This window comes from Adiantum capillus-veneris, chromosome 20, assembly GCF_014529385.1.
Source record: "Adiantum capillus-veneris isolate H3 chromosome 20, ASM1452938v2, whole genome shotgun sequence".
In the NCBI taxonomy this organism is placed as follows: Eukaryota; Viridiplantae; Streptophyta; class Polypodiopsida; order Polypodiales; family Pteridaceae; genus Adiantum; species Adiantum capillus-veneris.
The window spans coordinates 8,385,738-8,412,373 of NC_140950.1; the positions used below are offsets into that span (position 1 = coordinate 8,385,738).

At 47.3% G+C, this 26,636-nt stretch overlaps 1 protein-coding gene across 4 annotated transcripts; it reads right to left on the reverse strand.

Annotated features, from left to right (window-relative positions):
• Positions 1–5,644: 5,644 nt before the first annotated feature.
• Positions 5,645–26,636, reverse strand: LOC147432056 (thioredoxin-like 4, chloroplastic). 4 transcript variants are annotated; one of them, XR_015185500.1, is made up of 8 exons: positions 26,367–26,636; positions 26,150–26,269; positions 25,907–25,984; positions 25,742–25,828; positions 7,237–7,290; positions 7,035–7,158; positions 6,867–6,933; positions 5,645–6,548 (listed from the first exon to the last, which is right to left on the reverse strand). XR_015185500.1 is itself a non-coding variant. In XM_086491869.1 (7 exons), the coding sequence occupies exons 1-6, from the start codon at positions 26,538–26,540 to the stop codon at positions 7,063–7,065; spliced, it is 609 nt and encodes a 202-aa protein (XP_086347995.1). In that variant the 5' UTR covers positions 26,541–26,636; the 3' UTR covers positions 5,645–6,933; positions 7,035–7,062. The 4 variants fall into 4 exon arrangements, 2 of the variants coding, with proteins under 2 accessions (XP_086347995.1, XP_086347994.1); XR_015185499.1 differs by having other exon boundaries at positions 6,867–7,158; positions 26,367–26,635; XM_086491869.1 differs by having other exon boundaries at positions 5,645–6,933.

Sequence of the window (26,636 nt, forward strand, 5' to 3'; positions counted from 1 at the left end):
AAGCGCAACAAATTCCAAGATGGGACGCTGCCAAAGGGATCCCTTCTGTTAATGGAGCCTTCCCTAGAGCCGCAGCAAGCTATGGAGGATGACGGATCATTTAGAGGAGCACCAATTGTCCTCAAATTTTCACCATGAAACATGCACACACACACACACACACACACACACATAGTAGCACAAAAGTAGGAGAGGGGAAGGCACCAAATCAAGAGCATAGACAAATGGGGGAGTCTTATTAGCACCTCCTTCTTGGAGAACGGGATGGGGAGAGAGTGAGAGCGAGAGAGATGTTGCGGCAAATGTTGTCCGGGACAATCATGCATTGAAAGTTTACACGGACCACATGAAGTTGCGGGTTAGTGACCTTGAAAGGGAGTGCTTTGGTATGCGTGAGGAGCTTCAAAAGCTTGACAAAGTGTGGGGTCAATGGCGTGCTATCTCAAAAATGCTAGGAGGCAGATTCAAGTCTCACATATGCAAGACAAGGGAGAACATAATGCAAGACCAAACTCATGCTAGAGACAGCATTCGAGGCACATTTCCTCATTCAAGGCAATCCAAGCATCAAAGCTCTTCCCATGGGTAGCATGGGTTATTGATGTCGGTGTAGGTAGCAATGCAACACGACATGGCTATCAAGACCGACCTTTTTTGTAAAGCGATTGAACTCCAGTTGTTGGACTAGATGAACCTATAAACATCATTCTTTTCATCCATACCCCCCAGTCTTTAGCTTAGCATCTTGTAATATGAATCATAATTCTTTCCATAGGTTTTTTTTATTTTTTTTGGAATCTTGGAGTTTTTGGCCTTTTAATTTTGTTGAAGCCATTAGGAATACCATTGTCAGCTCTCCTATAAATTTAAAAAAAAAGTTTATACTTATTGTTATGTGATTATGTTATGTATCTCTTTTTTTAAGATACTGATGTTGACAATCGATTACCCATGAGAAGGCCAACATTATTAGCTTGATTAGGGTAAAGGGGCCAATAATGGACCGCGGTCCAAAACAAGGCCACCTCAAAATTAAATGAAAAATATTACCCAAAATATATCGGAATTATGATTTGGATGGCATTGGGAATTGCAAGAGCTTGATTTGAGCTATCTTTTCTTATCAATTTCATTCAAAACTGTCATTCTTTATATTCATTTATTTAGCAAAACCCTTATTGTGTGGGTGTATATATATATATATATATATATATATATATATATATATATATATATATATATATATATATATATATATTAGAAAACCAAAAACATAGATGGAAAACCGTGTTTGACTCGAGCCACGGATACATCAAGTACCTTACAACAGACATATTGGACACAACCAAACCATACTATCATCTTGGGGGCTTATACAAGGATCCCCCCAAACCCAGAAACATGAACCATGCTCTAACTACAACCAAAATACATAATACTGCCAACCCAGGCCCATAAGGCTCCCAACACCATTGGCCCCCTCACACAAGGATGATAGTGCCCATATAGGCCCGCAAAAAAAGACCATGAATCAGTCACCTTTTTTTGTTTTCAAGAGAAAAATTGTATGGGTGGACGCCCCAACAACCTCCACAAGATGGCTTAGGAGGTCAAGCCGAGGGACTTGTAGGTCAGTGCCAAGTGTGCTCTCCAACATAAGGGATCCCTCGACCGAGATGACTCCATCCGAGGGCCCTTCATGACTACTATGTTTTGACAGTTGTTCAGCCACAGAATGGCCAATATCCTCAAGCACTTTGTCTAGATTGTGGTCTCTAATTCCCTCCTCTCAATTAACAATCACAGATGTGCCAAGGGATACACTGATCGACATGCTTCTAGATGAGGAATAATCCTTCCCCACAATCTTCTTCTTTTTTTGGCCAAGCTCACATAAGTGAGTGTATATATATTCAATCAATAAATGTACAAGGCAGTGAGATCTCAAGCTTGAGCCGAGCCTTGAGGGAAAATGTGATACATTGAACCAGCTATCAATAGCTAGGTGAGCACAACAAAACTTACAAAATTAGGACCTGAGAGCTACTAGTGCTTGACCCCACTCGTCCAAAATATGGCTTTTCTGAATGGCCATAACTATCTCCCTCCTTTCTTGAATGATCTCCTTAAAGTTAGTTGATGAGGTTTCATTTTCAAAGATCCGACGATTTATTGCTTTCCATACGCGTTGGAAGTAATAGAACCTAATAGCCTAAGAACAAATTAGTAAGGCTTGGCTTTTCATCCCCTTTCCACCTATAATCAAATCGTTCTTAGAAAAATAGATTTTCTAAGTCCTTTGAACCCATTTACACAGCTTGCCTGTGAGGCCTTGAATTTTGGGGTAGGCACTCCTTAAACAGATGGGGAGGATCATCACTAGCCATTTTGCACCCCAAAAATCGATGAGATCCAATGCCTCGAATAACAACTTTGGTGCCTGTTGGAAGGGTCCTCCTCCACTATACTTTCCACAGAAATATCTTCATTATCACTGGCATCTTCATTGTCACTGGCCATTGAGGATACCATATGTTTTTTGCCACCACAAACCACTTATCCTCCAGCCACTGTACTACCCATTGCTTGTTAAGGGGGATGAACCAATCAGCTTTGAACATTAGAGCTTGATAGATGACCTTGGTGTGTGGTTTATGGAAATGGTTGCTCTTAGGCCACCGCCAGGCTTTCCATTGGAGGTTGGATTCAGATATGGGCATCACAGTGTTGTCCCGGCTTTCCATAACTCTGCTAACCATAAACCTCTTAGTGCCATTGACGTGGAATTGAGGGACAACACGCCAGCATCCTTCCAACTCATGCTGTCATAATCCCAAAGGTGAGCCAGTCATTTGACCCCTTTGTTCCCTTTGTTGTTCACTTTTCTGTCTACTTCCCTCCAAAAGGGGCTCATACTAATGTTGCTAGCTTTGGTAATCCATGGGGACCAACATGTTATGGAGTTGTGGAAATACCTCATAACCTCCCCCCACTCCATTGTATCTTCCACTCTACCGCACGTGCAAATTAGATCGCATGTTATTCCCCCAAGTTTTAGGGTGGACCACTGAGGGGCAAGAAGTTTATCATGGGCCTTAGTCCCTCTCCACTCGCCTCTTGAGAGACCAACCTTGATTTTGCCATCATTTTTGTTACCATCATCGCCAATGCTTGGTCTTGCCTTGCAAGTAAAACCATGAATTTTGCACATTGAGCTTCAACATGGATAATGGGGTTGAGTATCACAATACCACCATACTCCACCAGCCTAGCTACCACCTCCCAGTTCGCCCATTGTCATGGGGCTCAATCTTTAGTGTTGTTTTTCCATAAAATCCTTTTTACCGATTTCAAGAACTCTTTCCACTTTCATTTGGCAATCTTAAGGAGCAGGCTATTGAACTCAATGTAAGGGATCATCAAAGAGTTGATCACTTTAACCCGACTGGGAAAGGGTAGCAGTGTAAATTTCCACCTTTTCATTCTAAGCCGAACCTTGTCCAAGACCCATTGGAATCTTTGCTTGGGCGTAACTTCTATCCTCAATAGGGCTCCCAGATGCCTAAAGATCTTTCCTTTTGAAACAATCTCCCTAGTCCAAAGAGACGAGTCAAACGAGTCGCCTTTAGAGAGGTATATCATTTGAGATTTCTCAATAGTGCACTTTGAACCCGAGGAGATGGCAAAGGTTTGGACAACCTCTAGCACTTTCCTAATAATGCGAGGGCAAGCCTTCAAAAAACAAGGGAGTTGTCTACAAAGAGCTTAGCCAAAAGTTGGTCGTGGATGGGTAATTTCAAACCTTCGATCTCTCCTCTCGCAACACTAGCTTTGAGCAAAGTCACCAGGGGGTAAGAATAACGGCAAAAAGTAGTTGGTCAAGAGGACATTTCCGCTTAATAGATCTTTTGACTTTGAATGAGCCCACAATTCTATTGTTGAACAGGAGTTATGAGTGGCTGTCCTCCCCTAGGGTCCGGACCATCCGTGGACCGAATCAGATTGACTCCATGACATCTTCAGTGAAAAAACCATGTTATCCTATCATAAGCTTTATTTGTGTCAAGTTGGATAAGAATGCATACTTGCTTGGTACCCACCATCAGCTAGGATGTTGTCATAGATACAATTGCCTTTGATAAAACCGTGCTAATGCGGGTGATGGCTTTATCCAATAGGGGAGAGATTTTGAGGGAAATAGACTTGGTTATGTTATTTCATGGACCGACCTCCCAAAAGTCCTTCAGAGCCGGAAGGGTAAAAGTCACAAAAGTGACTTCCCTTTCATTGAAATGCCCTTACACTCTTTGGCTAGAGCAGTTGAACTATTCCAAACACTCCCCAAAAAAAAAGGAGACTCTCTCTCTCTCTCTCTCTCTCTCTCTCTCTCTCTCTCTCAACAGAAGTAGGTAACTCCTACGTTTGTCAAACAAGGGCTAGCAACTCACAAAAAATAACATCTATGAAAAGCTCCCGAGCTTGGTATCAAAGAATGATTTGTAGCATTTTACATATACTCATGTTTGCTAGAAACTGTCGAGAGGTTATGTCAAGCATCACTTCAAGAAATTCAACAGACTATATATGAATGAAGAGAGCATTGTTAGTGTTCCGCGTAGACAAGAAGATAGCCGCATGAGAATAGAGGCCATGTTTCTTTGGCCACGACAATGTGTGGCTCAAATACTAGTATGTGACTAATAGTTTTTGGGGCCATTTAGGGAGAATCCCGTTGAGATAGTTCTTGGAAAAGTGAGCAAAAGGGAATGGTAGAGAGAGACCCGGACATAAATTTTTTTCTTTTTGCGCTACCAAGAACCTCTACGAGTACATTGTCTGTGTCATGGGCCGAGCAGAGACACTGCATGGCAGAGGTCGAGCATAGGTGTCCCCCTTGAGGTTGAGGCCGGATTGGTGGCACAGCGAAGCTGGACAAGGCGAGGAGTGAGCGCACAGACCGGCAGACGGATGAAGATGTCTGTATGTCTCTCTCCTCTTTTTGTCTGCAGACCGAGGAGCTGTGCCTCGTTTCATGTTGCTGGAGGCAGGGCAAGGTGGATTCATGGACGAAGATCTCTGTATCTCTCTCCCCTCTTTTTGTCTGCAGTATGAGGACCTCTACATCGATTCATGCTGCGTTATGACAGGTAGCAAAGGGAGGAGATTGTGACTACTAGTTGCACACGGCATGAGACCTCATGGTTCTGCAGCAGCAGACGTATTGAGTGAAACGCATGACACGGGAGATTTTTTGCCTGTCAAATGTAAAGCGCGAGTCAGGCACACAAAGAGCAGGCGAAGAAGGGTGACGTCGGTAGACAATAAGAGACAGAGAGAGAGAGAGAGAGAGAGAGAGAGAGAGAGAGAGAGAGAGAGAGAGCTGGCTCACTGCGTGGCATCTGGGGCCGATTGAGATCGAGAGAGAGAAGGAGAACCGGCTCACTCTCTCACGTAGCTACGCAAGCCCAATAGCTCTTCCTCTTGGTCCTTCGTCTCTAACCCATCCTAGAAGAGTGAAGGCAGCATTACGCAAGACACGCCTTGCATGTGGCCCGGGGGGGGCGGGGGGGCTTTTAGTGTGCAACGCATGTATCAATGCCAACCCACAACTTTTCTTTTTTTGCAAAATTCACTCAAGTAGGAATAAATTAAAAACCATAAAGACTTAGATCAAATCCATGCTCAAGCCGAGCAATGGAATAAAAAAGAATTACATAGCAGCATCCATATCATCCAACCCATCCAGACACTGAGACAGAACAGAGCTACTGGAGTCACACCATGAAACTACCACAAACAAGCACAAGACCTCCACTCCCATGGGAAGCCCCCCATGGATGCACCTCCAAACTACATAGCATTACATTGGCTAAACAGGGGGCCACCCTTTCAGATGGGAAAAAACAAACTTACTACCACAATGAGGGCGGGATCCAACGTCCCCATCACCACCAACAACCACTTAGCGTGCCACCAAGAGGATACCACTGTCACTGGCAAACCTCATGCCCCAAATGAGTCACCATGAACACAAACCAACCAGAACCAAAACAAGAGTCTCGGAAGACCTGCACCATGAAGAACGAACAACACCAGTGAATGAAGCACTACCCCAGGCTGATCAGACGCCCAGGAGCCACCTACAACCAAGAAATCCGGCCAGACTAGAAGCGGAGAGCAGTCGAAGACCAGAACCATAAGACCAACCAAGACTTGGGGGCGCCACCAAGAAACCTCACGCTGCCACCAAGGGGCTCCTTGTCCACGAGCCAAGGCCGAAAAAAGAACATGCCAGGTAGGGTGTGCAGGATATCCCCCGAGAGAGGGAGGGGTCACCGCCAGACCCCCGAGTAGAAAAATAAGTTGAGTGGCGATGCCGACCTTGGGGGGAGGCAAAGAGTGGCCAGGGTCCGCTCCCCAGGGAGGTCCCCCACTCTTTTGCAGCGCAGGTCCGCCCCTCCACGCCGATCATGCTGCCATGCCTAGCATCCCTAGCACGATCCGCCATCTCTCGTCCCCTGCTATACGACTATCGGAAGCACTCTTGCCTGTACAAGCCGAACAGAGGTGAAGATGGAACGCAGAGCATGAGGGTTCATCACGACCTTAGCGTTTCCAAATTCTTAATGCCAACCCACAAATTTATACTTAAAAGTTAAGCTAACAATGGAATCTTTCCAAGAAATCTCTTTATCAGACCGTTTGCCACACCTACCACGATTTTTGTCTGCTCAGCCTTTTTGGCTTACACTAGTTTAGTAAGTGTTACAAATGACAAGAGTTACAAATGCACTGTCAAATTGATGAGTAGAGTTCCAAATGCATTATGGCATTCCTACTTTGCAATGTGAAAGCCAAGGCAGTACCTATCATCTACTGTGATACTGCTGCTACTACTGTGAAGCTGACGGAGACAGCAAGATCATTCTAGTCCTGCAAAAACCATATCTACTATAGCAAGCATGTCCTTGACTGCTGTAGCATACAGACTCCAAGCTAATGATGCAAAAGAATCTTAAACTCTTCAAATCAACCTGATATCTACATTAGCCAAAATCATCCTTACGACCGTTCCAAAAGCCATTCACGCACATGGCACACAGCTTCTTGCAAGCGCTGCTTATCACGAGTTAACAGATGCTTGATTGGAGATCCATTCTGCAAGGGAGGAAAACAAATTCAGTCATGTGAAGAACTGCCGAAACTTAATGCACAAAAACACTACGATTATTCTACCTGGAAAAATGTGAATGAAGGCACTACACGAATAGCATAAAACCTTGCAAGATCCTGCACATAGGTAGACACCTCTCTCTCTCTCTCTCTCTCTCTCTCTCTCTCTCTCTCTCAAAGAAGAACTCCAAATAATACTTGATTCTCATAAGCTTTGAAAAACCCATGTGACATAGAAGCACATGCCGCATTGTCAAAAACATGAGTAAGTTGTTGCCAAAACAGCAAGCCTATCATCCTATAACCGGCCACTCTTCCTAATGCTTTTCCAACTTTAGAAATGCACCATCAAAAAACCACCACAACTATAAAGTCTTCGTCCCTCTCAATCCTAGTCCAAAAGAGGAGGTTGCAGCAGAGGATCAGGGCGAGAAACGGGATACGCCCTGTGCAGACTCTCACCATGGAGGACATCAACACGATCATGTAGCAACCAATGCAAGCCATCTCCCGATTCTGATACACATATCCACCATTTTGTATCTCTTTTCTGAGATGCACACCACTTTTTGTATATGTACCTCTCAAGCTCTTGATACCCACCTTTTACAGCTCTAGTGTTTCTGTTTAGTTAGTTTCTTTCTTTCTTTTTATCCAGACCTTGCATCAGATTCACCATGATGTAACTCTCTGGTCTCATAGGTCAATATGACCCTTAGAAGACATTAATTATTTAATATAACATTTCATCACATCTCTCTCTCTCTCTCTCTCTCTCTCTCTCTCTCTCTCTCTCTCTCTCTCTCTCTCTCTCTCTCTCTATCCAGACCTTGCATCAGATTCACCATGATGTAACTCTCTGGTCTCATAGGTCAATATGACCTTTAGAAGACATTATTATAACATTTCATTTCATTTCATCTCTCTCTCTCTCTCTCTCTCTCTCTCTCTCTCTCTCTCTCTCTCTCTCAAACCACTCGTGGTGATTACAACACCCACTCCACAAAAGCTCAAGTCCGGGTGGACTGATGCTAGTGGGGCACCCTCTTATATGTCTCACAATTCTCACATGATGGAAAGTTATTGCACTCTCTTAATCAATGCACATTGGTGATAATTCTACCTTTCTTCTCTCTTTGTGAAGCACTCACACAATAGGCTGGTTTATTAGGAGGTGAGCTTCCTAGCATAAGATCAATATGATATCTTCTCGATGTGCCGTTGGTAGCTCATTTGGCAATTCATGGACAAAACAATCCTCATATGCATGTAAAAATTTCAGCCTTTCTTCACTAAGAGTGTCTTCTTGTGCAATACATTCATCCTCATGCTCTTTTGCAAAAATCAAATAAGCAAACACACTCTTTTTAAATTAACTTTTTGACTTGTACATGAGATACAAGACGTATCGTGTCACCCTCTTCCCAAAGCATCTATTACATGTTCACGACCTTTGTACATAAAAAAGATCCTATTGGTTTTGTAAGCTTTTTGAGGATCGATGTGTGTGTGCCACGGTTTACCACGGTTTACCAAGCAATACATCACAACCACTAAAAGGAGCAACAAGAAAGTTTTCATGATCCAAGTAGCCTTGAATATGTATGTGGAGCTTTTCAAGGATCGGTGTAGCTTGCGCCTCTTTTCCAACAAAAGATGATCCAGCTTCAATTTGAGGACCCACGTATGTTACATCAATACCCAAAGCATCTGCCATTTGTGTAGTTATACAATTTTCAGTTGCACAATCATCAAACATAAAGAGAGCGGGGTTGATCCTTAAGCTTGGGAAAGCTTAGCATACAACTCTTGCTTTGTCTTCATGCAGTGCATCCCCTTGTACATCTGGTATCATATGCACTCTAGGCTTTGCATTCTTATTCTCATCATTCTCCTTCTTTTTGGGACAATCTTTGGTCATATGCTCTTTGCTTCCACAAGTAAAGCACTTGCCTTCGCGCATATACTCATTTTTCTGCTCCAAAGTAAGCCCATACATTGGGGGTTTGAATGGACGCTTCTTGAAAGGCTTCTTCTCAACTTTCGGGCTTGATTTGGTGGAGATTTGCTCTCTTTTAGATGACTGTCCAAAATTTTGCAGGTTATGACCAAGCCTCTCTTTGTCATACCAAATTGCAAAAATTTGGATTCCAATGCCTCTGTGGCAAGAGCCAAAGCAACAAGCTAAGGTAAAAATCCTTAGGATACAACTCTGTGCCCTTTTGTTATGCAAGAAGTAAGCCCTTAGCCTCCAACTAACTCTCTCTTCTACTCGCTTCAGTGATAGCCAAAAACAAAGAGGCTTTTGTAGCAAAGCTTCCCAAAACTTTTCCACATATTGAAGATCCTCTCACCCTCTGATTGCCTAGTTTTGTCCCATCTTTGAATGATGGTTTGTAGTGAGGAATTGAGCAAAGATGTCAAATGCACATCTAACCCTATGTGCATGTGGACAAGTTGTACGTACTTCTAGGGTTTAAGTAGCCTAGGAAGTGCTCTGCCAGCTTTGTGATCCTATATGCAGGACGTGCATGTCCAGGCACTTAGAATAGCTGCATACCCTCTGATTGCACAACCCGTTATCATTAGCATCAGTACCCAATACCCAGCATGAGCCTTTTCACCGCATAGGAACCCAGTTCCAAACAGCAGATGAACCACCTCTTACTTTGCACCTATATATGAAGCCCATGGGGCGCTTGGAGAAGGCAGAAGACCCAGAGAAGACACAGGACCACAATAGCCAAGCAATGCCTGCAGTACCCAGACCCTCTGGTGTTTTTCTCAGCAAGGCCAGCATTTTTGGCTTCAGCAATTTTCAGCCAGCAGCGTTTTTGCTTAGCACGGGTTACCGCCGCAGAACCCTTGCAGGACAGTGTTTCCCTAGTCGCGGTTGATCTTCCCATCACGACAAGGACAGCGTTTTCAGCTTTCAGCCCTCGGATCAGCAGCGTTTTTGAGTTTTCAGCTAACATCGTCAGTGACAACGACAGTTCAGCCCATTAGCTTCGCCACATGATCCTGATCCCAACAACATCCCTAGCGTTTCCAGTTTTCAGCAGATTCAGCCCTTAGCCTCGACATCGTCGTCGTCAAAACCACAGCATCTAGAACCATTGTACCATACTTTATGCAATCTAAAGCAAATACCACTCTAGCAATAGAGAGAAGGGCCCTTGGAGGGGGGTTTGGGACCCCATCTAGTGTCGTCTCTTCTCTTTCTCTAGCACTCTCAACACTATTTTCTCACAGTATCCACTCTCTCTTGTTTTGTTCATTGCTCTCTCTCTCTCTCTCTCTCTCTCTCTCTCTCTCTCTCTCTCTCTCTCTAAGGAAGGCTCTCCCTTCCTCTAAGTAAAAGGAACCTTGAGCACTCACTGATTACTCATCCTGAGCTTACACCATCATTCACTTCTGCTGCACATTACAAAAGAAGTGTTCTTTAAAGACTTTCCCAGTCTTGATTGGTTGAGGTGATAGCTTTATGGATATCCACCAATATGCAGCTATACTTGTCACAAGACGGGCACCACGTGCCAATAGAAAAGAACAGACTGAACAGACTTTTAGCACTTCAATAACAACTGAGCTGAGAGAGGGAGAGCACACGCGACACGGAGTGGCGAAATTCCACCACCCCAGAGAGTATTGGCCCAAGACCTTAGCGCCCCTTTCGGTATTTCTTTATATGACCTGGACTCGGTACAATGCCGGTACTCGGGCTCTGCACCTTCACCGAGAAGAGTGCCAAAGAATGAGCCCTCTTCACATATTTAAAGGCCCTTGGTCTATGAAAAGCAGTCTACATGAAAAGCCTTCAAATTGGCCCAAAAGCAGATGCCCAAAAGTTATCAACGCAAAAGCAAAATTCCATACAGCTCTCCCACGTCAACCGTCAACGTAAAACGCGAAAATCCGCACAATTGTGCCACGTCAACATGTCAACGTAAAATCCAGAGATCCGTACAAGCTGTCGGCGCGAATTCCAAGAATCCGTACAACTGCTACGTCATCTTCTTCGTACGTATGTGCGTGTGTGGGCTTCCTTTATTTTAATGTCTTTATGTCACTTTGGCCCCATCGGACGGAGTCCCATAAGTTGGTAGGACTTCTTCTTCAGCTGCTTCTTCTTAGGGTTTAGGCCCCTCGGCCGGGATCTGCAGGTTGGCCCCGTTCTTCAATGGCTTGACACGTCAACAATTTGTGGCATCCCCCCTTCTTGAAAGAAAGTAATCATCCACGATTACAGCATATCTATAAAACAACTCAAGTTAGCTCAAAAAAAGTTCTGAGGGACAATCAACTTGATCTTTTTTTGTTAAGGAGTTGGCTTCTCCTATCGGCTCTTTTGTTAAGGAATTTGCTTCTCCTTTCATCCAGATGAGAACTCTTGATATTCTGGCGTAGGAAAATTAGCCATCACACACAGACCGCATTGATCTTCCTCGGGTGTCTTGATGCACTAAAATTACATACCCAGGCAATCTCATCCAATTAGGAATATTGAGTGGTTGGCACATCACAATGCAACACAAATGTGAACACCCCCCCCCCCCCGCAAATAACCATCTAGGTCTGGGCCATGAGCTGTTCAACGACTCCCTCATCACTCCTCCCGCAAATAACCTAAAAAGGTCCGGGCCATGAGATATAGAGGCCTTTTACAACCAAACACCCCCCAGACCGCAGCCTGTGTCGTTTGGAGGTGCTGAGAGTAACGACTGCTCAGACCTCTTAATACTGCCCTCGTAAATAACCATCCACGTCCGGGCCATGAGTAAAAACAACACTTTTCAATCATTCAATACTCCCACCCCCCCCCGCAAATAACCATAAGGGTTCGGGCCATGAGTATGAACAAGCATTCTCAAATATCATTTCTCACACTACTCCAACCGGGAGTAAAAATCACCAATCATTGAAACTAGTATTAAAAGTAGAGCCAAATAATTCAAATTGGCACCAAGACAGGTTTAAAACAGATACCATCCATTTCAAACAAATTTTCAAACAATACTTTCTCAAACAAAGTTCAAAAGTATCTAACTATAAAGCAACTAGCTTGAGGTCATTCAGGGTTTTGTTTGGACAACCAAACTTTGAGGACAATTGGCTTGCCCTTCTGCATCACGGTGATGATTCGGTTCCGAACTTGGAGAGTCGCATCATTCTTATCATGCCAAGGCATGCCCAAGAGAACGTCGCAATTGCCCAACTTCATAATGCGGAAATCCGCTTTTCCATGATAATCTTGGAAGAGAACCAATGAGCGGTACCACTTTCTGAGTTTGCCATGTGGCTAGCCCAGCTTCACTTTCTCCACCCTCTGCATCATAATCAAAGTGCATCTGCTTCAAGAATTCTAGATGGATGAAGTTCTCTGTAGCTCCTAGGTCAAAGAAAATTAGGGCTTTCAAACCGTTGACTTTTTTTTCCGAGAAAAAGATCCTTCTATTAGTTAATGAAACTGCCCACAGGGCTACAACCACCTCTTCAAGAGAGGGCTACAACAACCATGAAGGGGAGACTCTCCCAATGAAAAAACAGCATATGTACAATGAGGCTAAATCAAGAAATGGGAGGAGGAAAAAGCCACACAGGTGGACGGTAGTGCCATCTAGGTACACCCTGGACCATGGTGAAAAAAGGTCCAGGACGTCAGAGTCGAAGGAAGGCCTCTCTACGCTCCCGCATGCGGTCGGAGCTGCCCTAGAGTCTCTCGAGCTGTCCTCTGAGAGTGTGGATCAGCTCTAGCCAAAGATCACGAACAGTCTCTGCTGATGGTACAAGGCGAGCCTCAAAGATGCGGAAACAGCGGGCCCGCCAGATGAACCAAAGTGTCAGGCCACTGATGAGCTCCCAGCACTCCTCTCCCTCACTGCACCACTCCTCTAGAGTAAGCTCTGTGGCAGGCTGGAGTGTAGGTCGCCCCCCCTGCATAACTACCATCCTGTTGGTGGAAGATAGCTCAAATTGAAGTGCCGGGCCCGTGAGAGTGGACCAAGCCACTGCCCCCCAAGTGTACTGCCGAGCCGTGGAAAGAGCAGGCATCAGCCGAAAAACACGAAGCCACACCTACTGTGCCAAAGGACAGTCCCAAAGACAATGACGCTGACTCTCCACAAGGTGGCCACAAGCTGCACATGCAGCCGAGAGACCACTATGCACCAGCCAACTCCCAACTGCTATAGCTCTGTGTGCGACCAGCCACCACTGAAACAAAGTGACTCGCCTCGGCTGTCTGGAGTCCCACAACCTCTCCCAAAAAGCTGCCAAGAACTCAGCTGTGAGACTGCCAATGAGGTGTTGCAGCGGGGCAAGCCTCTCTCTGTGCTGCCAGTATGTGACGTCCCAGTCAAACAGTGTAGTGAAAGAAAGGGACACCTGGATGGTCTGCAAAAGAGAAAGGGTCCCTCCAGAGCCACTCTCCAAGGTCCCACTGTACTCGTGTCAGTGGACAACACTACCAGGCCCACAGCCTCCAATGTCCAGTCTCAAGAGCTGCTGGGTCAAGATCGATGACACAAGTACTCCCAAAGATGCCCACCACTCGGATCCTCTGAAAACAGCACTCTGCCACTTGCGAGGCCTCTACTGCAACTCGTTGTAAGCGTCCCTCACCCTGTAGCTCGAAAAACGGGGAGGGAACAGTCTCTGAGAAAGCCTGAACAGAGATGAGAAGCTCTAGTCGCGTGAAGGCTCCCATCCATCTGGGCCCTGCTGACTCGAGAGGCGTGAGCCACTTAGCTGGTACTGCCTCTGAGATGTCCTGACACATGCTCTGCACCCCTCTCATGCCCTGCACAGCTGAAAGCCCTATAGCTCCTCTGACAAGCCTGAAAACTGTGACCAGTCACCTAAAGAGCGTGCTGGACCCGCTGCCATGGAACCCCAAGAAACATGAGGCCGACTACCAACCAAGTGCCCTCTCTGAGTGCTAACCATGGGGTTCCAAACAAGTGGCTGTCGCAGGCGCTTCTCCGAGCAAGTAGGCTGGCACTGCTCCAAGCCTCGCCGCAAGTGCTCCCAAGATCGAAGCAACCCCACAGCAAAGCGATCCTCTAGTCTCCTACTCAAACCAACTATACGCATCTCTGTGAACTTTGAAGATCCATCTAGTCGAAGGCTGCCAGGGGCCTCTTGCTTGAGGCACCCTAGCCCGAAGCCGCTATAACAAGGACTCCTTCCAGGGCTCCTCACCTGGAAGACCTCGGATGATGAACTTCCCACGAAGGGCTCTGCTCTGCTGTGCTGGGTCAATGATCCCAAGCCCTCCCTGTGAACAAGGAAGAATGATGAGCTGCCAAGCCACTTTGGCTCGGGCAGTCAGAGTGTCTCGCCCTGACCAAAGGAAATTCTTGATCAGCCGCTCTACCTGGCTGATACAAGAACTCAAGAAGATCCAGCAAGAAGTGATGTACCACATAGTAGCCAACAGCACCTGGTTGGCCACTACAACTCTGCCAGCCAAAGAAAGCTCCAATGTAATAACTTCCTCCTGATGGACAGTAGGAGGGGAGCAATCTGCTGCTCGGGAGACAAGTCCAAACCAACCTGACAGCCCAAGTACCGAACTGCCGTCCCTAGGGGAATCCACCTGAAACCCTCACCTGGCGTCCAATCGGGCACAGGAGCACTACCAACTAAGAAAGCCATTGTCTTTCTCCAGTTGATCAGTGCGCCAGATGCACAACAGAAGGTCTCAAGAGCCTGCTCACACCTATGGAGGTTGGCCTCCTGGCCATCCAAGTACAATGCTGAGTTGTCAGCAAACTCAGCATCCAGTAGCTCATCTCCCCGAATAGGGAGTGCTAAGCCCCGTAGACCAACCTGTTGCGACACCAAAAACCTGCTCATCACCTCAGCATAGAACAGAAAGAGGAAGGGGGCAAGAGGACAGCCCTGTCTGACCAAACGTGTGAGCATGAAACAATCACCTCTACCTACTGACAAAAGTACCTGACTGTGTGTCTGTCTGTACAAAGCTGACACCCCTCTGATCCAAGAATCTGAGAAGCCCATCCTGTGTAGAGTGCCCTCTAGAAAGTCCCAGTCAACTCTGTTGTATGCCTTCTCAAAATCGAGAAGAAGAATCACCAGATCCTCACCACGGAGCCGCGCTAGGGCAGAAGCCTCCCAAAAAGTAAAGATGTTGTCAAGGATACTGCGCTCCTTGACAAAATCTGTCAGAGTCCAATGTATAAGGCTCTCTAGAAGTGGCTGGATTCTCAAACTTGGAGCCTTAACAAGAATTTTGTAGGCTGATTTGAGGATGATGATGGGGCGCCATTGTCGTATCTCATCAAGGAGCTACCCTCCTTGAGAATGAGGTAGATCAGACCCTCACTCATGTTGTCAGGCATCACTCCTGTGTGCAAGATGTACTAAAAAGCACTACAGAGATCTGGGCCAAGCAAGTCCCAGTACTCCAAGAAAAAACTGGGAGTCAATCCATCCTCACCTGGATAGCTACCACGGGGGAGTGCACTAAGAGCCGTGTGCAACTCCTCAAGCTGAAGTGGCAGCTCAAGCCTCTGACGCATCTCCTCAGTCACAAGGCAAGCCATTTGTGCCCACACCTGCTCCCTGCATGCCTCCTGACGCTCTGACTGAGGCTCTGCAGACAATAACTCACGATAAAAGTCAGTAGCAACTGCACGCATGTCCTCTGGCACAGAAGCAACTGACCCGTCGGGCCTCCTCAACTTACTGACCTTGGCATGCGTATGCCGAGGTCCCACTGCCTCGAAGAAAGCACCAGTCACTCTGTCACCCACCTGTGTCCACTGAGATGCCTGTCGATGGAAAGCAAACTCATGGCGCCGCTCCTCTGTGCTAACAAGCTCCTGGCGAGCCTGCTGTAGTTGCTCCTCCAGTCAAGGACTATCTGGATGTTGCTCCTGCAACGAAGCAACGCCCCGTCTGAGACGCTGTTGCTCCTCTCTCGCTGCAGCCAGGCGAGCCAAAGACTCCTGGAGAAAGAAACGACTAATCTGAGCTAGTCCTGAGACCACTCTATCAACAGGAGAATCCTGCATGTCCAAGCTCTCTGTCCAGAGAGCCTTACTCTCTCTCTGAGTGCAGAGTCCAGCAAGACCCTCTCTGGGATGCGAAGCATCGTGCTCCCCCTCCTCTTCTTGTTTGCCACTGTGAGGATCATTGCTGCATGGTCCAAGAAGGAAGTCCCTGCCAGAATGCCAACTGTCCCACCCAAGTCACTGAAATGGTCACTAGTGTAGAAGCGATCTATCTGCGATAGATTCACTCCTCCCACTCTGCGGTCCGAACGAGAGAAGGCCAGGCTGTCTGGGGACCTCACAAAACTAGAGTGCTGCCACACATCCGAGACCCTCGGAGTCATACAGAACCTCTCCCAAGCTGGCAGCTCAACTCCATGCACAGTAGCATGGCTACCACCAATTCTAAGAAGGGTCCTTCAACATGTTGAAGTCTCCCCCATGCACCAGTGTTCTGCCTGCGGCAGAGACTCAACCATCTATGACCAAACTCTGCTCGTGCACTCGCCACATTAGGCGCATAGATGTTCAGGAAGCCCACAAGGCAACCCTGAATCTGCATAGTGATCCACCGAGCCATGCCTGGCACAATAATCCCTTTGCCCACAATGGCCTGTTGCAAGGAGTTCGTAATAGTCATACATACCCCACCTTGGATGTCTCCAGGTCCAAAAGCAGCTGACCAAAAAGTATCATATCGTCCACGCAAAGAGCTGACCACAACGTCTAATGCGGCTCTCACACAGATGGTGCTCCTGTAGCATAAGGAGATCAATCACTCCTCCCACAGGGCAGCGCTGAAGCTCCTGACGGAGTCGGCCCCGCTGACGCTGAAACTGGGGCCCACCAAGTCCCTGCACATTCCATGAGACGATCCTCATGGGGAGCGAGAGAGAACAGATGCTGCCGTAGCCGCTAAACGTGCTATCTTCGAGGCTGGCTTGGATGGGGAGTAATCCGCATCCGAGCGTCCTCTAGACAGGCGTGACTGCAATGAGTCCCTAGCCCAACCCCAAGTAGAGCGACCCGTACGTAAAGCAACCTCCTCTGTCCAGGAGTCCTCATGAATGTGTACATAGCATGGCAAGCACTGCATATCGGCAAAGAAATAAACCCACAATCTGTCTACATCCTGCTGTATCTGGAGGGTTCACCGCAAACTTGGCCAATGGCCACAAAGTCTGAACTCCTAGTTCTCCCATGTGATGAGAGAACTCTAGGACCTGTGTATGCAACCACTCCAACACTGAGTCGAGAGTCCACTCAGTCTGGTCCCTCCCGCAAAGGGGAAAAGAGAAGCCAACCGCCGAGTCCAAGGCCTCTATCCACCTAGCTGCAAAAAAACAGAACATGGACCCTGAAGCAGGCTGCCTCATGGTCTGCTGAGGGGTCGCCGAGAAAACGTGTAAAGTCGTAGTCGAAGAAGTCCCATCGGCGCCGAATGTCGAAGCTCGTCAGACCACGAGGGACTGCTGCAAAGAGAGACGTCTGTACCTGTAGAGGGGGTCACAAGAAAGGTTGTACCTCTCTCGCCAAGCGACTCGTGGCAAAGGCGCTGCCAAGAGATTTCCTAGCAGCCGAAGATGGCCCTGCCCCCTGGGTCGACTGTGGAACCGGAGCGGGAAGGGGGGGGGGAATGTAGGAGCAGGGGGAAGAGGTGGAGAAGAAGGGCAGGGGAGAGCAGTAGAGGTAGAGGGGCAGGGGGAAGAGGCGGCGAGAGCAGGAGGCGGGGGGGAGGATGATGAGAAGGGGGGGAACTCTGGGGGGGGAGGGACTGTCGAGGGTGAAGCTGAGGTGGGGACTGGAGCAGGGACCTCATCCTGCTCAAGAGGACCAAAACGGTTCCCCGTGGGAACCCACTACTGCTAGGCAGGCGCCTGAGGACCACTTTGAGTGCCAGGCTATCGTTGTGGCCCCTGCCGTCGTCGACCACGGACCTGCTGCCATCCCTCCTCCGCTGGAACCCAAGCTCGGAGGGTGGCTTTGCATGTGTGCGCTGTGTCTCTGCCCGTGGCTGCTGGCCAGCCCTTGCAGGCTGGGGCTGAGTCTGTGGTGTAGGTCGAGGCCTCCTCCATGGACAGGCCTTCACAAGATTGCCCATCTGTCGACAAATGAAGCAATGGTTCGGGAGGCCCGAATACTCCACGCTCTGTCTAAAACAACCCCCACTCACCCGAGGCAGAAGAATGACCTTCGGAGAGTGTGAGTGTCCCTAACCAGAACGCGAACTGAGGGAATGCCGGCCGCCTTGGCAGCTACTGAGGCTGCCGTGCGAGGTGTCTCCAGGACAGTCCCAACCACTAAGCCTATCTTGGACAAAAGTGGTAAGTGTCCCTCCGCAAACCTGGAAAGCAAACGGAGATGGGGATGTCTGCCTCATCTACCAGAACATCTGAAGCAGGGTCAAAACCATGTCTCCACTGTTGAAAGTGGGCTCGAGCTACTCAGATGGTCAATGGACTCATGGCAATGATCTTGGACGCCATCTCGGGGATCTCGAACTCAATCTGGTGGTAGCCTCGTCCGATGATCCGAACGTCCAAGATCTTGCCCACCTCTGCAAGAAGGCGGGCCTAGGGAAGGTCACGCAACTCTCCTCTGTTGGGTCTGGTGCCGAGAATCTTGCAGATGACTGAGGTCGCCTGCAGACGATCCACCTCTGCGGCTAGGCTCGCTTGCTCTGTCGGAGTAAGAGCAAGTCGAATGGTGGGCTCAGCGGGGTCGGGCGAGGGGACTTCATCAGAGTCCCACTGTGGCGGAGCTGGAGCCTCCATATGTGTCTGCTGTTGTGAGGAAAGGACGGAGAAGCATCGTCGAAAAGAGAAGCTTTTGCTGGACCGAACCCGTCACTGGTACTGGCGAGGTCCGACAAGCAAGATGGCCGTCATTTTGCTGGATTGGGAGGCGGGGCTAGGGGGCTGAGGTATAAAGCGGGGCGGCAGGCGAGTAGGATAGCGGCGAAGGGCAGGCAGGGCAGCGGGCGGGCAAAGGGCAGCAGGCGGGGTGGCAAGCGGGCAGGGGGCAGCGGGCGGGTTGGTGGGCTGCGGGCAGGCTGGGCAGCGCGTTGGAGGAAGCGCGCAACAGGTGCGGGCAACGAGGGCAGGGAGCAGCGATGGCGCGGGGGGGGGGGGGGGAGAGGCGATGGCGAGAGGGTCGGCGCGACAGCAGCAACGCGCAACTCAAACGGTTGACTTTGCCATATGCTCGACACAATTCATTTGTACTTTCAACTTTCAAGGCGTATGCCATAGATGTCAGGTACTAATCCAATGGCCGGTTTAGCTCGTTTGGCTCGAGATGGTCCTGGGTTTCTGTCAACGATCGACGCGGGCGTCGACTCCGCTGGTCTGTCAATGAGTTGGGCACAACCAAAATAGTTATGTCATATTTGAAAGCATCCAAAACATCGGCCTTCTGTAGTAAGTGTCTCGTTGTTGAGGCGTCAAACGAGGCCTTTGCAGTTGACTTTCACGAGAGACTCGAGAATTTGTTCTTTGTTGGTGAGAGTTGTGCTTAGTGGCCGGAGGTTCTTTTATGGTAAACTCTAGCTTTCCCTTCATCAGTTTGTAGCCGACCACGGCATGGTCCATAAGCTCATGCATGGTAGAGACTTGCTTGGAGAGAATATTCTTGCAATGGTGATGGGAGTCCAATGGTGTATCGCTCACAGTGGGCCTCCAAGGAAACGGAGGCCTTTGCGGATGACTTTCACGAGAGACTCGAGAATTTGTTCTTTGTTGGTGAGAGTTGTGCTTAGTGGCCGGAGGTTCTTTTGTGGTAAACTCTAGCTTTCCCTTCATCAGTTTGTAGCCGACCACGGCATGGTCCATAAGCTCATGCATGGTAGAGACTTGCTTGGAGAGACAATATTCTTGCAATGGTGATGGGAGTCCAATGGTGTATCGCTCGCAGTGGGCCTCCAAGGAAATGAATTAAAGAAGGACACCGGAAGATACACGTCGAGAAACCTTTGGTTATAGTCGTCCATGGTTTCAATGGCAAGCATTTTCAAGTTGCCCCAGTTTGCCAAAATCCGGACTTCAAACATAGAAGTCATGTTACTACGTGCAAAAGTTGTCTTGAAAGCTTGCCAGGTCCTTGGAGCATGCGATGGTGTCGCGATTGACCTCCACCATTGCATAGCATTATCTTTAAGAAATCCCGCTACTCGAGAAATCTTGGATTCTTCTGTATAGTTCCCCAAAAGCATAGATGTTGTCGAATTGTTGTAGAAACTGTAGTGCTTTTTTCGATCTTTCACCCCGGAAAAAGTGAAAAATTTGATTGTTGTGCAGCCATCCTTGAAATCTTTGGGTTGGTTAGGCGCGTATCCTAGGTATAGATAATAAGGGTATCCATATGGGCTCCAACCATTGTGGCCTGGTGGCGGTGGTGATGGGGAGGTGGGGGCAATGGCGGTTGCACTGGATCAGGGTCAAATGGTTGCACCATATTCCTGAAGACTCCCCCGATCGGAATAGACGGCTGAGAAGGTTGCCGGTTGGAAGCTCTCGTACTTTCTGGTGCCAGAAGAGGACCTAAGGATGTCGTGAAAGAATGTCATGAAGCTCGTTCAGAAGAAACTACAAATATTCTGTTAATCCATGAACACCATGTCTTGGATTCTTATGGCTTATGCCCTATAAGACAGAGCGGTGAGGACGGGAGCGCGCCCGATGCGCGATGAAGTAAGTGTGGGAGTACCTAGTAAGTCCGGGGCCGCGGCCAGGGCCCAAAGATACTTCAAATAAGACTCCAATAGACTTTGGAAGCGCCGATTTGCTCTGTCTACTCTTTTGTAGGACCGATATGATTTCAGAAAAGCACACGCCTGATACTCTGATACCACTGTCACAAGACAGGCACCACGTGCCAATAGAAAAGAACAGACTGAACAGACTAATAGCACTTCAATAACAACTGAATTGGGAGAGAGAGAGCACACGCGACACGGAGTGCCACCTTGAATACTTGAAACATATTGTTTCTCCCACTTAGCTAAATCATTAAATTTTATGTAAGATACTGAACACTCATATGTCAACCCCAAAAATCATGAAGAGAAAGTTTCTCTTTGCGAGAATCTCTCCTCACTTGTACCACCATAGTCTCGCTTTATAGTGGCACTCCCAAAAAATCCTATGCAAATCTGTCTTCTTTAAACTCCTTGCGTATCTTTGGCAATGGATGACCACATAAACTGTCTTTGTTCTTAGCATGGTCAACACATACAATCAAGAATTGAACTGCTTTCTTACCATCTCAGACGAACATAATCGTAGTTTTCAACTTTAAGACAAAGTTTGCAACTTTTTTTTTTCCAAATTTTCGTTATGTCTGTGTCAATGTTGTAAGACATTATTTTGGAACATTTGTTCAACAATGGTAAATGCCGGTACTCGCATTGTGCACCTTCACCCAGAAGAGTACCAGAGAATGAGTCCTCCACACATATTTAAAGGCCCTTGGCCTATGAAAAGCAGTTTACATAAAAAGCCTTCAAACTTAAAAGCAATTGGCCGGAAAGCAGATGCCCAAAAGCTGCCATGCAAAAGCAAAATTCCGTACAGCCCTGCCACATCAGCAATCAACGTAAAACGCTGAATTCCGTACAATTGGCACGTCAGCATGTCAACGTAAAATCCGAAAATCCGTACAGGTTGTTGGTGCGAATTTCGGGAATCCATACAATTGCCACGTCATCTTCTCCGTGCGTGTGTATGTGTGGGCTTCCTTTATTTTAATGTCTTTATGTCACTTGGGCCCCATCGGACGGAGTCCCATAAGTTGGTAGGACTTCTTCTTCTTCAGTTGCTTCTTCTTAGGGTTTAGGCCCCCCGGCCGGGATCTGTAGGTTGGCTCCGTTCTTTAGTGGCTTGACACGTCACCAGTTTGTGACAATACCCTTTCAAAAACATACTTACTTGACAAGACATAGATGTTTCGGTGAAGACTTCATCACCAAAAGCCATATCAAACTGAGCAACAAATGCCAACACTTCGCTTGCATCATATTCACCATAGAATACATCAAACTTCACAGATTTACTCCCGGCCTTGAAGTCTTTGGGCTCCATGGATTTGTTAGAGTCATAGTAACAGGGGACGCCCTTTTTTGGGCTTCCCGTCCCCACTTGCCGTCCCGCCCTCTTTTTTACACTAAAAATCCATTTGAGCCCCGTCCCCCGTCCCAGCATGCGTCCCTTGTGACTATGGTTAGAGTAGACTGAACAAAGCCTTTGCCACGGAAGTCGTTTAATGGCTGAAATCTTCGATTCCGATGCAATCCTTTGCGATGAAACTTTTCCAATGTCGACATAGGTTGAGGAAAGTGCTTCCATATGATCTCCATCGAAGGAGATGGCTGATATTGCAAGAAACGTGCTGAAAAAAATAGAAATTTCAGCGATACAATGGACTGTTTTGATGAAAAACAGCTCCGTATATGTAGATAAGTGGCGTACCAAGGTAGATATGGCTATGGAAAGCTTCAAAGTGCTAAAAACTACTACAAAAACAGAGTTTTCATGCCCCAATAATTCCCTAGAAGCTCAAACTCGTAAATTCTCTTATAAGTAAGTTTAAGTCCTTTAATCCACTTAAAAATTATAAATGTGTGGACACACATTTATTAATATTCTAAGTGACTTTTAGGTTTCCCAAGGCTCTAATCCTTGGATTTCTCATCTCGAAAGGAGAGTTGTACTTACCACATGTTCACAAGCCACAAAATGTGTCACCAAACAACATACACACAATTTTGGGCAGGCATCCCCATTTCCCGAAACTATTAACGACACTCATGCAAGAAGGTAGCATGCAAAAATTAAGCACGCAAGCACATAAATATGCTATGCAATGCAGCTTCGTTATGGGTGGTCCCCGCTCATGAGCCTATGACTAGAGGACATTCCCGCGCAAGTTCGTGATGGTATCAAACCCTGTGGAAAGTTCGTGCAAGAGGCATTTCCGTGCATGGACATGTGAACACAAGTCCCAACGGAAAGCCAAGTCCACCATTCCACGCATGAACTCAAAGTTCAAGACCCAACGAAACATAAGATCTAAGAACACCTAGAAAGAGGTGTCAATCCATGAGGTAATATCATTTATTTTCCTCAATGCAGCATAACATTTGGTCCACAATTACCATTTAAGCGGCCAAAAGGTGATGAAATAAAACAAGGCACACAATGAGCCAGAACAACCAGCCCCTCACTCAAAACTTCTCTTTATTTATGAGAGAATTGTACACACTATCATGGGCAATACGATGCCAAATTTCCATATCGATGCAAGTGAAACATTCAACATTGCAAACAAGTGAATGTCGATTGTCGATTCTCCAAGCCGCTGGCTCCTTCTATCTACTCTCAAGTGCCCACATTCTCCTCTGTCACAAAGTGATGATGTGGCATACCCAACTGGAAGAGAAATGGTCGAATGGACAAGAGAAACTAAAGTAATGAACCTAACTTCTGAGCACCGCCCGAGGGGCCTAACCCTAAAAATCCCAAAGCTTGAATGCTGAGGAGGAATCCCGTAAAACGCACTTAATGCTAACGTGGCATACTATACGGATTGTTGACGTGGCGGGCTGTATGGATTTGTGCAAAGTGCGCTGGCGGTTGAGTAGTTTTTGGGTGCTAGCTCTTGGGAGCAGATGCTTTTGGGGATCAGTGCTTTTGAGGCTCTGCTTTTAGGCATCCCATGTAAGTTTAATAGAGCCCTTAGGCCTCTCACTCTGCATAGCATCTGGACCCAGAGTCTGAGAGCAAAGGACCCTCAAGCGTTGTACTTTGCGACTTGTAATAATAAAGAAATACCATAAGGGGCGCCAATCTTTGGGGCCAGTGCATTTGGGCGCAGAAATCGTGTCGTGCCGTGCCGTGCCGTGTGTGTCTCTCTCTCTCTCTCTCTCTCTCTCTCTCTCTCTCTCTCTCTCTCTCTCTCTCAAAGTTCAACGATTTTGTAGTTTCTACTCGTGTGTTGCTATTGATTCCTCGCTTGGAGTGCCCACTGTCCAAGCATGTAACAATGGTATCAAAGCTTAGAAAGATTCTTCTATGAAGGATCCAATCTCTTCTGCACCACACAAGTTCTTGAGGAGAACCTGACAGAGCAGTCAAGATTTGTTTGTCGAGGAATCTTCGTGTCCCTGCCCAGGATGTATTAGTCACTCCCACCCTTAGTCCATCGTGCATCGGGCCCTTCCCGTCTTCATCGCTCTGTCTTAAGCGCCATATGCCATAAAGAACCCAAGAGTACACATGGGTTCTCGCGAAGAATCTGATAGAGATAGCACCTCTTAGTGGGGAGGCGAAGAAAACTTGAAATCTGGCGCGGGAACTGAAGAAAAGAATGAAGAATTGGGCAAATTCTTGGCGGGGAAGTTTGCCAGAGCGGAGTACAAACGTCAACAGCATGTTGACACGTGTGTGAAAAGATTGATCAAATACTCCAAAGACCCGAAATTTGCAAAACACCTGAAGAATTACCCGATTGATGAGATTAACTCGAGATGACATGAGGCCATTGATTCTCCTCTCAGATTGGGACGAAAGCTGAAATGACAAACGAGTACAAAAAAGACAAAATTGTACTCGCAGAAAGAGCTAGACAAAGCTCTTGACAAGAAGATGAACCGGATAATGAAAGGCTTGAAGCAATCTCAGAAGAGGAGGAAATCGGTGGATTTCCCCTGTTATTTGGGCCGGAAGTCGACTCTCGAGGTGGCAAGCAGATCCAAGAAGCGCACTCGTTTCACGGATGACCCAAATTTTTCTTCGCCTTCAGTGAGTTCCGACAGTTCGTCGCCTTCTAGTTCCAGTGAGGATGAAGAAGAAGAAGAAGAGAAAAGGCTCAAGAAGCCGAGAAAATGCAAGAAAAACAGATTTCTAAAAAAGTATAGAAGGCTCGTCCTCTTCTGACAGTGAACAGATGAGCAAGAAGACAAGGAGCTGGGTCAAGCCGTCAGGTTTGAGACGCTTTCAGGCTACCAAGACACACATCGACCCCTTGACTTTAAATAGCAGTTTGACGTCGCCTTCTCTGAAGGTCGGTTCACGGAACACTCCAAGGTACGAAGGGCGGCATCTTACTTGGAAGAAACTAGGTTCTTCCATGGTGCACTAGAGCAGTCCCACCTTGCTTCTACCTTGTATTCAAGTATGTTAGGGTTCCAACTAGGGTTTCCTCTTTTCAAATAAGTGTGTGGCATTGTCTATGGAAGTGCCCAAACTTACAGAAAATCGCCTTGACGAAGACTTGAGGGAGGAAAGCCTTGAGGAAGCCTTCTCGTCGTGTGAGCCTTATCTCTTAACAAGACAAGAGAAGGGACTAAGGATCAATCATACTCATATCTAAGCTTGCTCTTGACCTGACACAGCCTCTTGAAGTCACACACGTTACAAGAAAGTGACTGACTAAAACCTTCTGCCCTGAGATTTCAAATGCTCCATGTCATAGGCTAAGACAGCACACTCCACAGTTTCCAAAATTGGCCCCAAACAATCAACCAAAAAAAAAAGAAAAACAATAAGTTCACTGACCGTAAGCTCATCATAGTCATCTCGTACATTGTGCTTCAAAAAAATTATTCCCCATGAATCATCTACAGGACAGGAATCCTCACAACCCTGTCTTGAACAGCAAGTAAGAAGTCAAGACATCTGTGAATTCCATCCATATTTTAACTTGCACTTTGCCAATCATACCTTTTTGCACAGGTTGATTACTTGTGGCAACAGGTATTTGCATGCACCACATGAGGAGCTATAAAAATCAATCATCACCTGAGAAAGGCATCACAAATGAAAATCCTGAAATTTGTCCCTTAGCCTATCAAAAATGAATCCGCAGGCCTGCTCAAGATCAAGAAATGCTCTTGCCTTCAGGCTTCAGCTGTATGGTCAGTACTTGTCAGATTGATTCAACGCATTTTCAAAAGCAATAATCACCAGTTTGTTGGTCTGTTCAGCATCGTACAGGACGTTCTCAAACTGACTCAGGGTGAAAACTTCCCTAATGCACTCTAGCGGGCACGATCGAAGCGCCTCCGCTTCTCGAGCCTCCAATTCCTGCAGTGCCAGCAAATCCTCAGAAGAATCTTTTTTGTGTGTGTCTGTGTGTGTGTGGCGCACTCAGCCGCGCGGGGGGGGGGGGGGGGATCGTAACCAGCTGTCTCTTGAGCACACGCTCAAAATATCTACGGCGATCGATATGAATGCCTGCCACCACTTGAGCACGCGACTTCCCAGCACGCCTCCAAGGTAATGGCAATGGTGCTCCTGCAGCAGCAAGCTCCAACCGCACACCCCCTCTACACCAGACACTGGCCGTCTGCTCCATAATGGCTAGTCGATCCAGCACAGCTTCAAACGGGATCAATGGTAGACGGGCCTCGTGTCTCAACTAACGGAAGGGGATTTGACGCCCATCTGCCCT

Excerpts from the sequence above, each read along its gene's own strand:
- LOC147432056 (XM_086491869.1), bottom strand. The coding sequence starts at position 26,540 with ATGGAGCAGACGGCCAGTGTCTGGTGTAGAGGGGGTGTGCGGTTGGAG. Across the intron at positions 25,985-26,149 it reads CTGAACAGACCAACAAACTG|GTGATGATTGATTTTTATAG; the intron begins GTGATTATTGCT and ends TGCCTTTCTCAG. Across the intron at positions 25,829-25,906 it reads TAATCAACCTGTGCAAAAAG|GGTTGTGAGGATTCCTGTCC; the intron begins GTATGATTGGCA and ends TGTTCAAGACAG.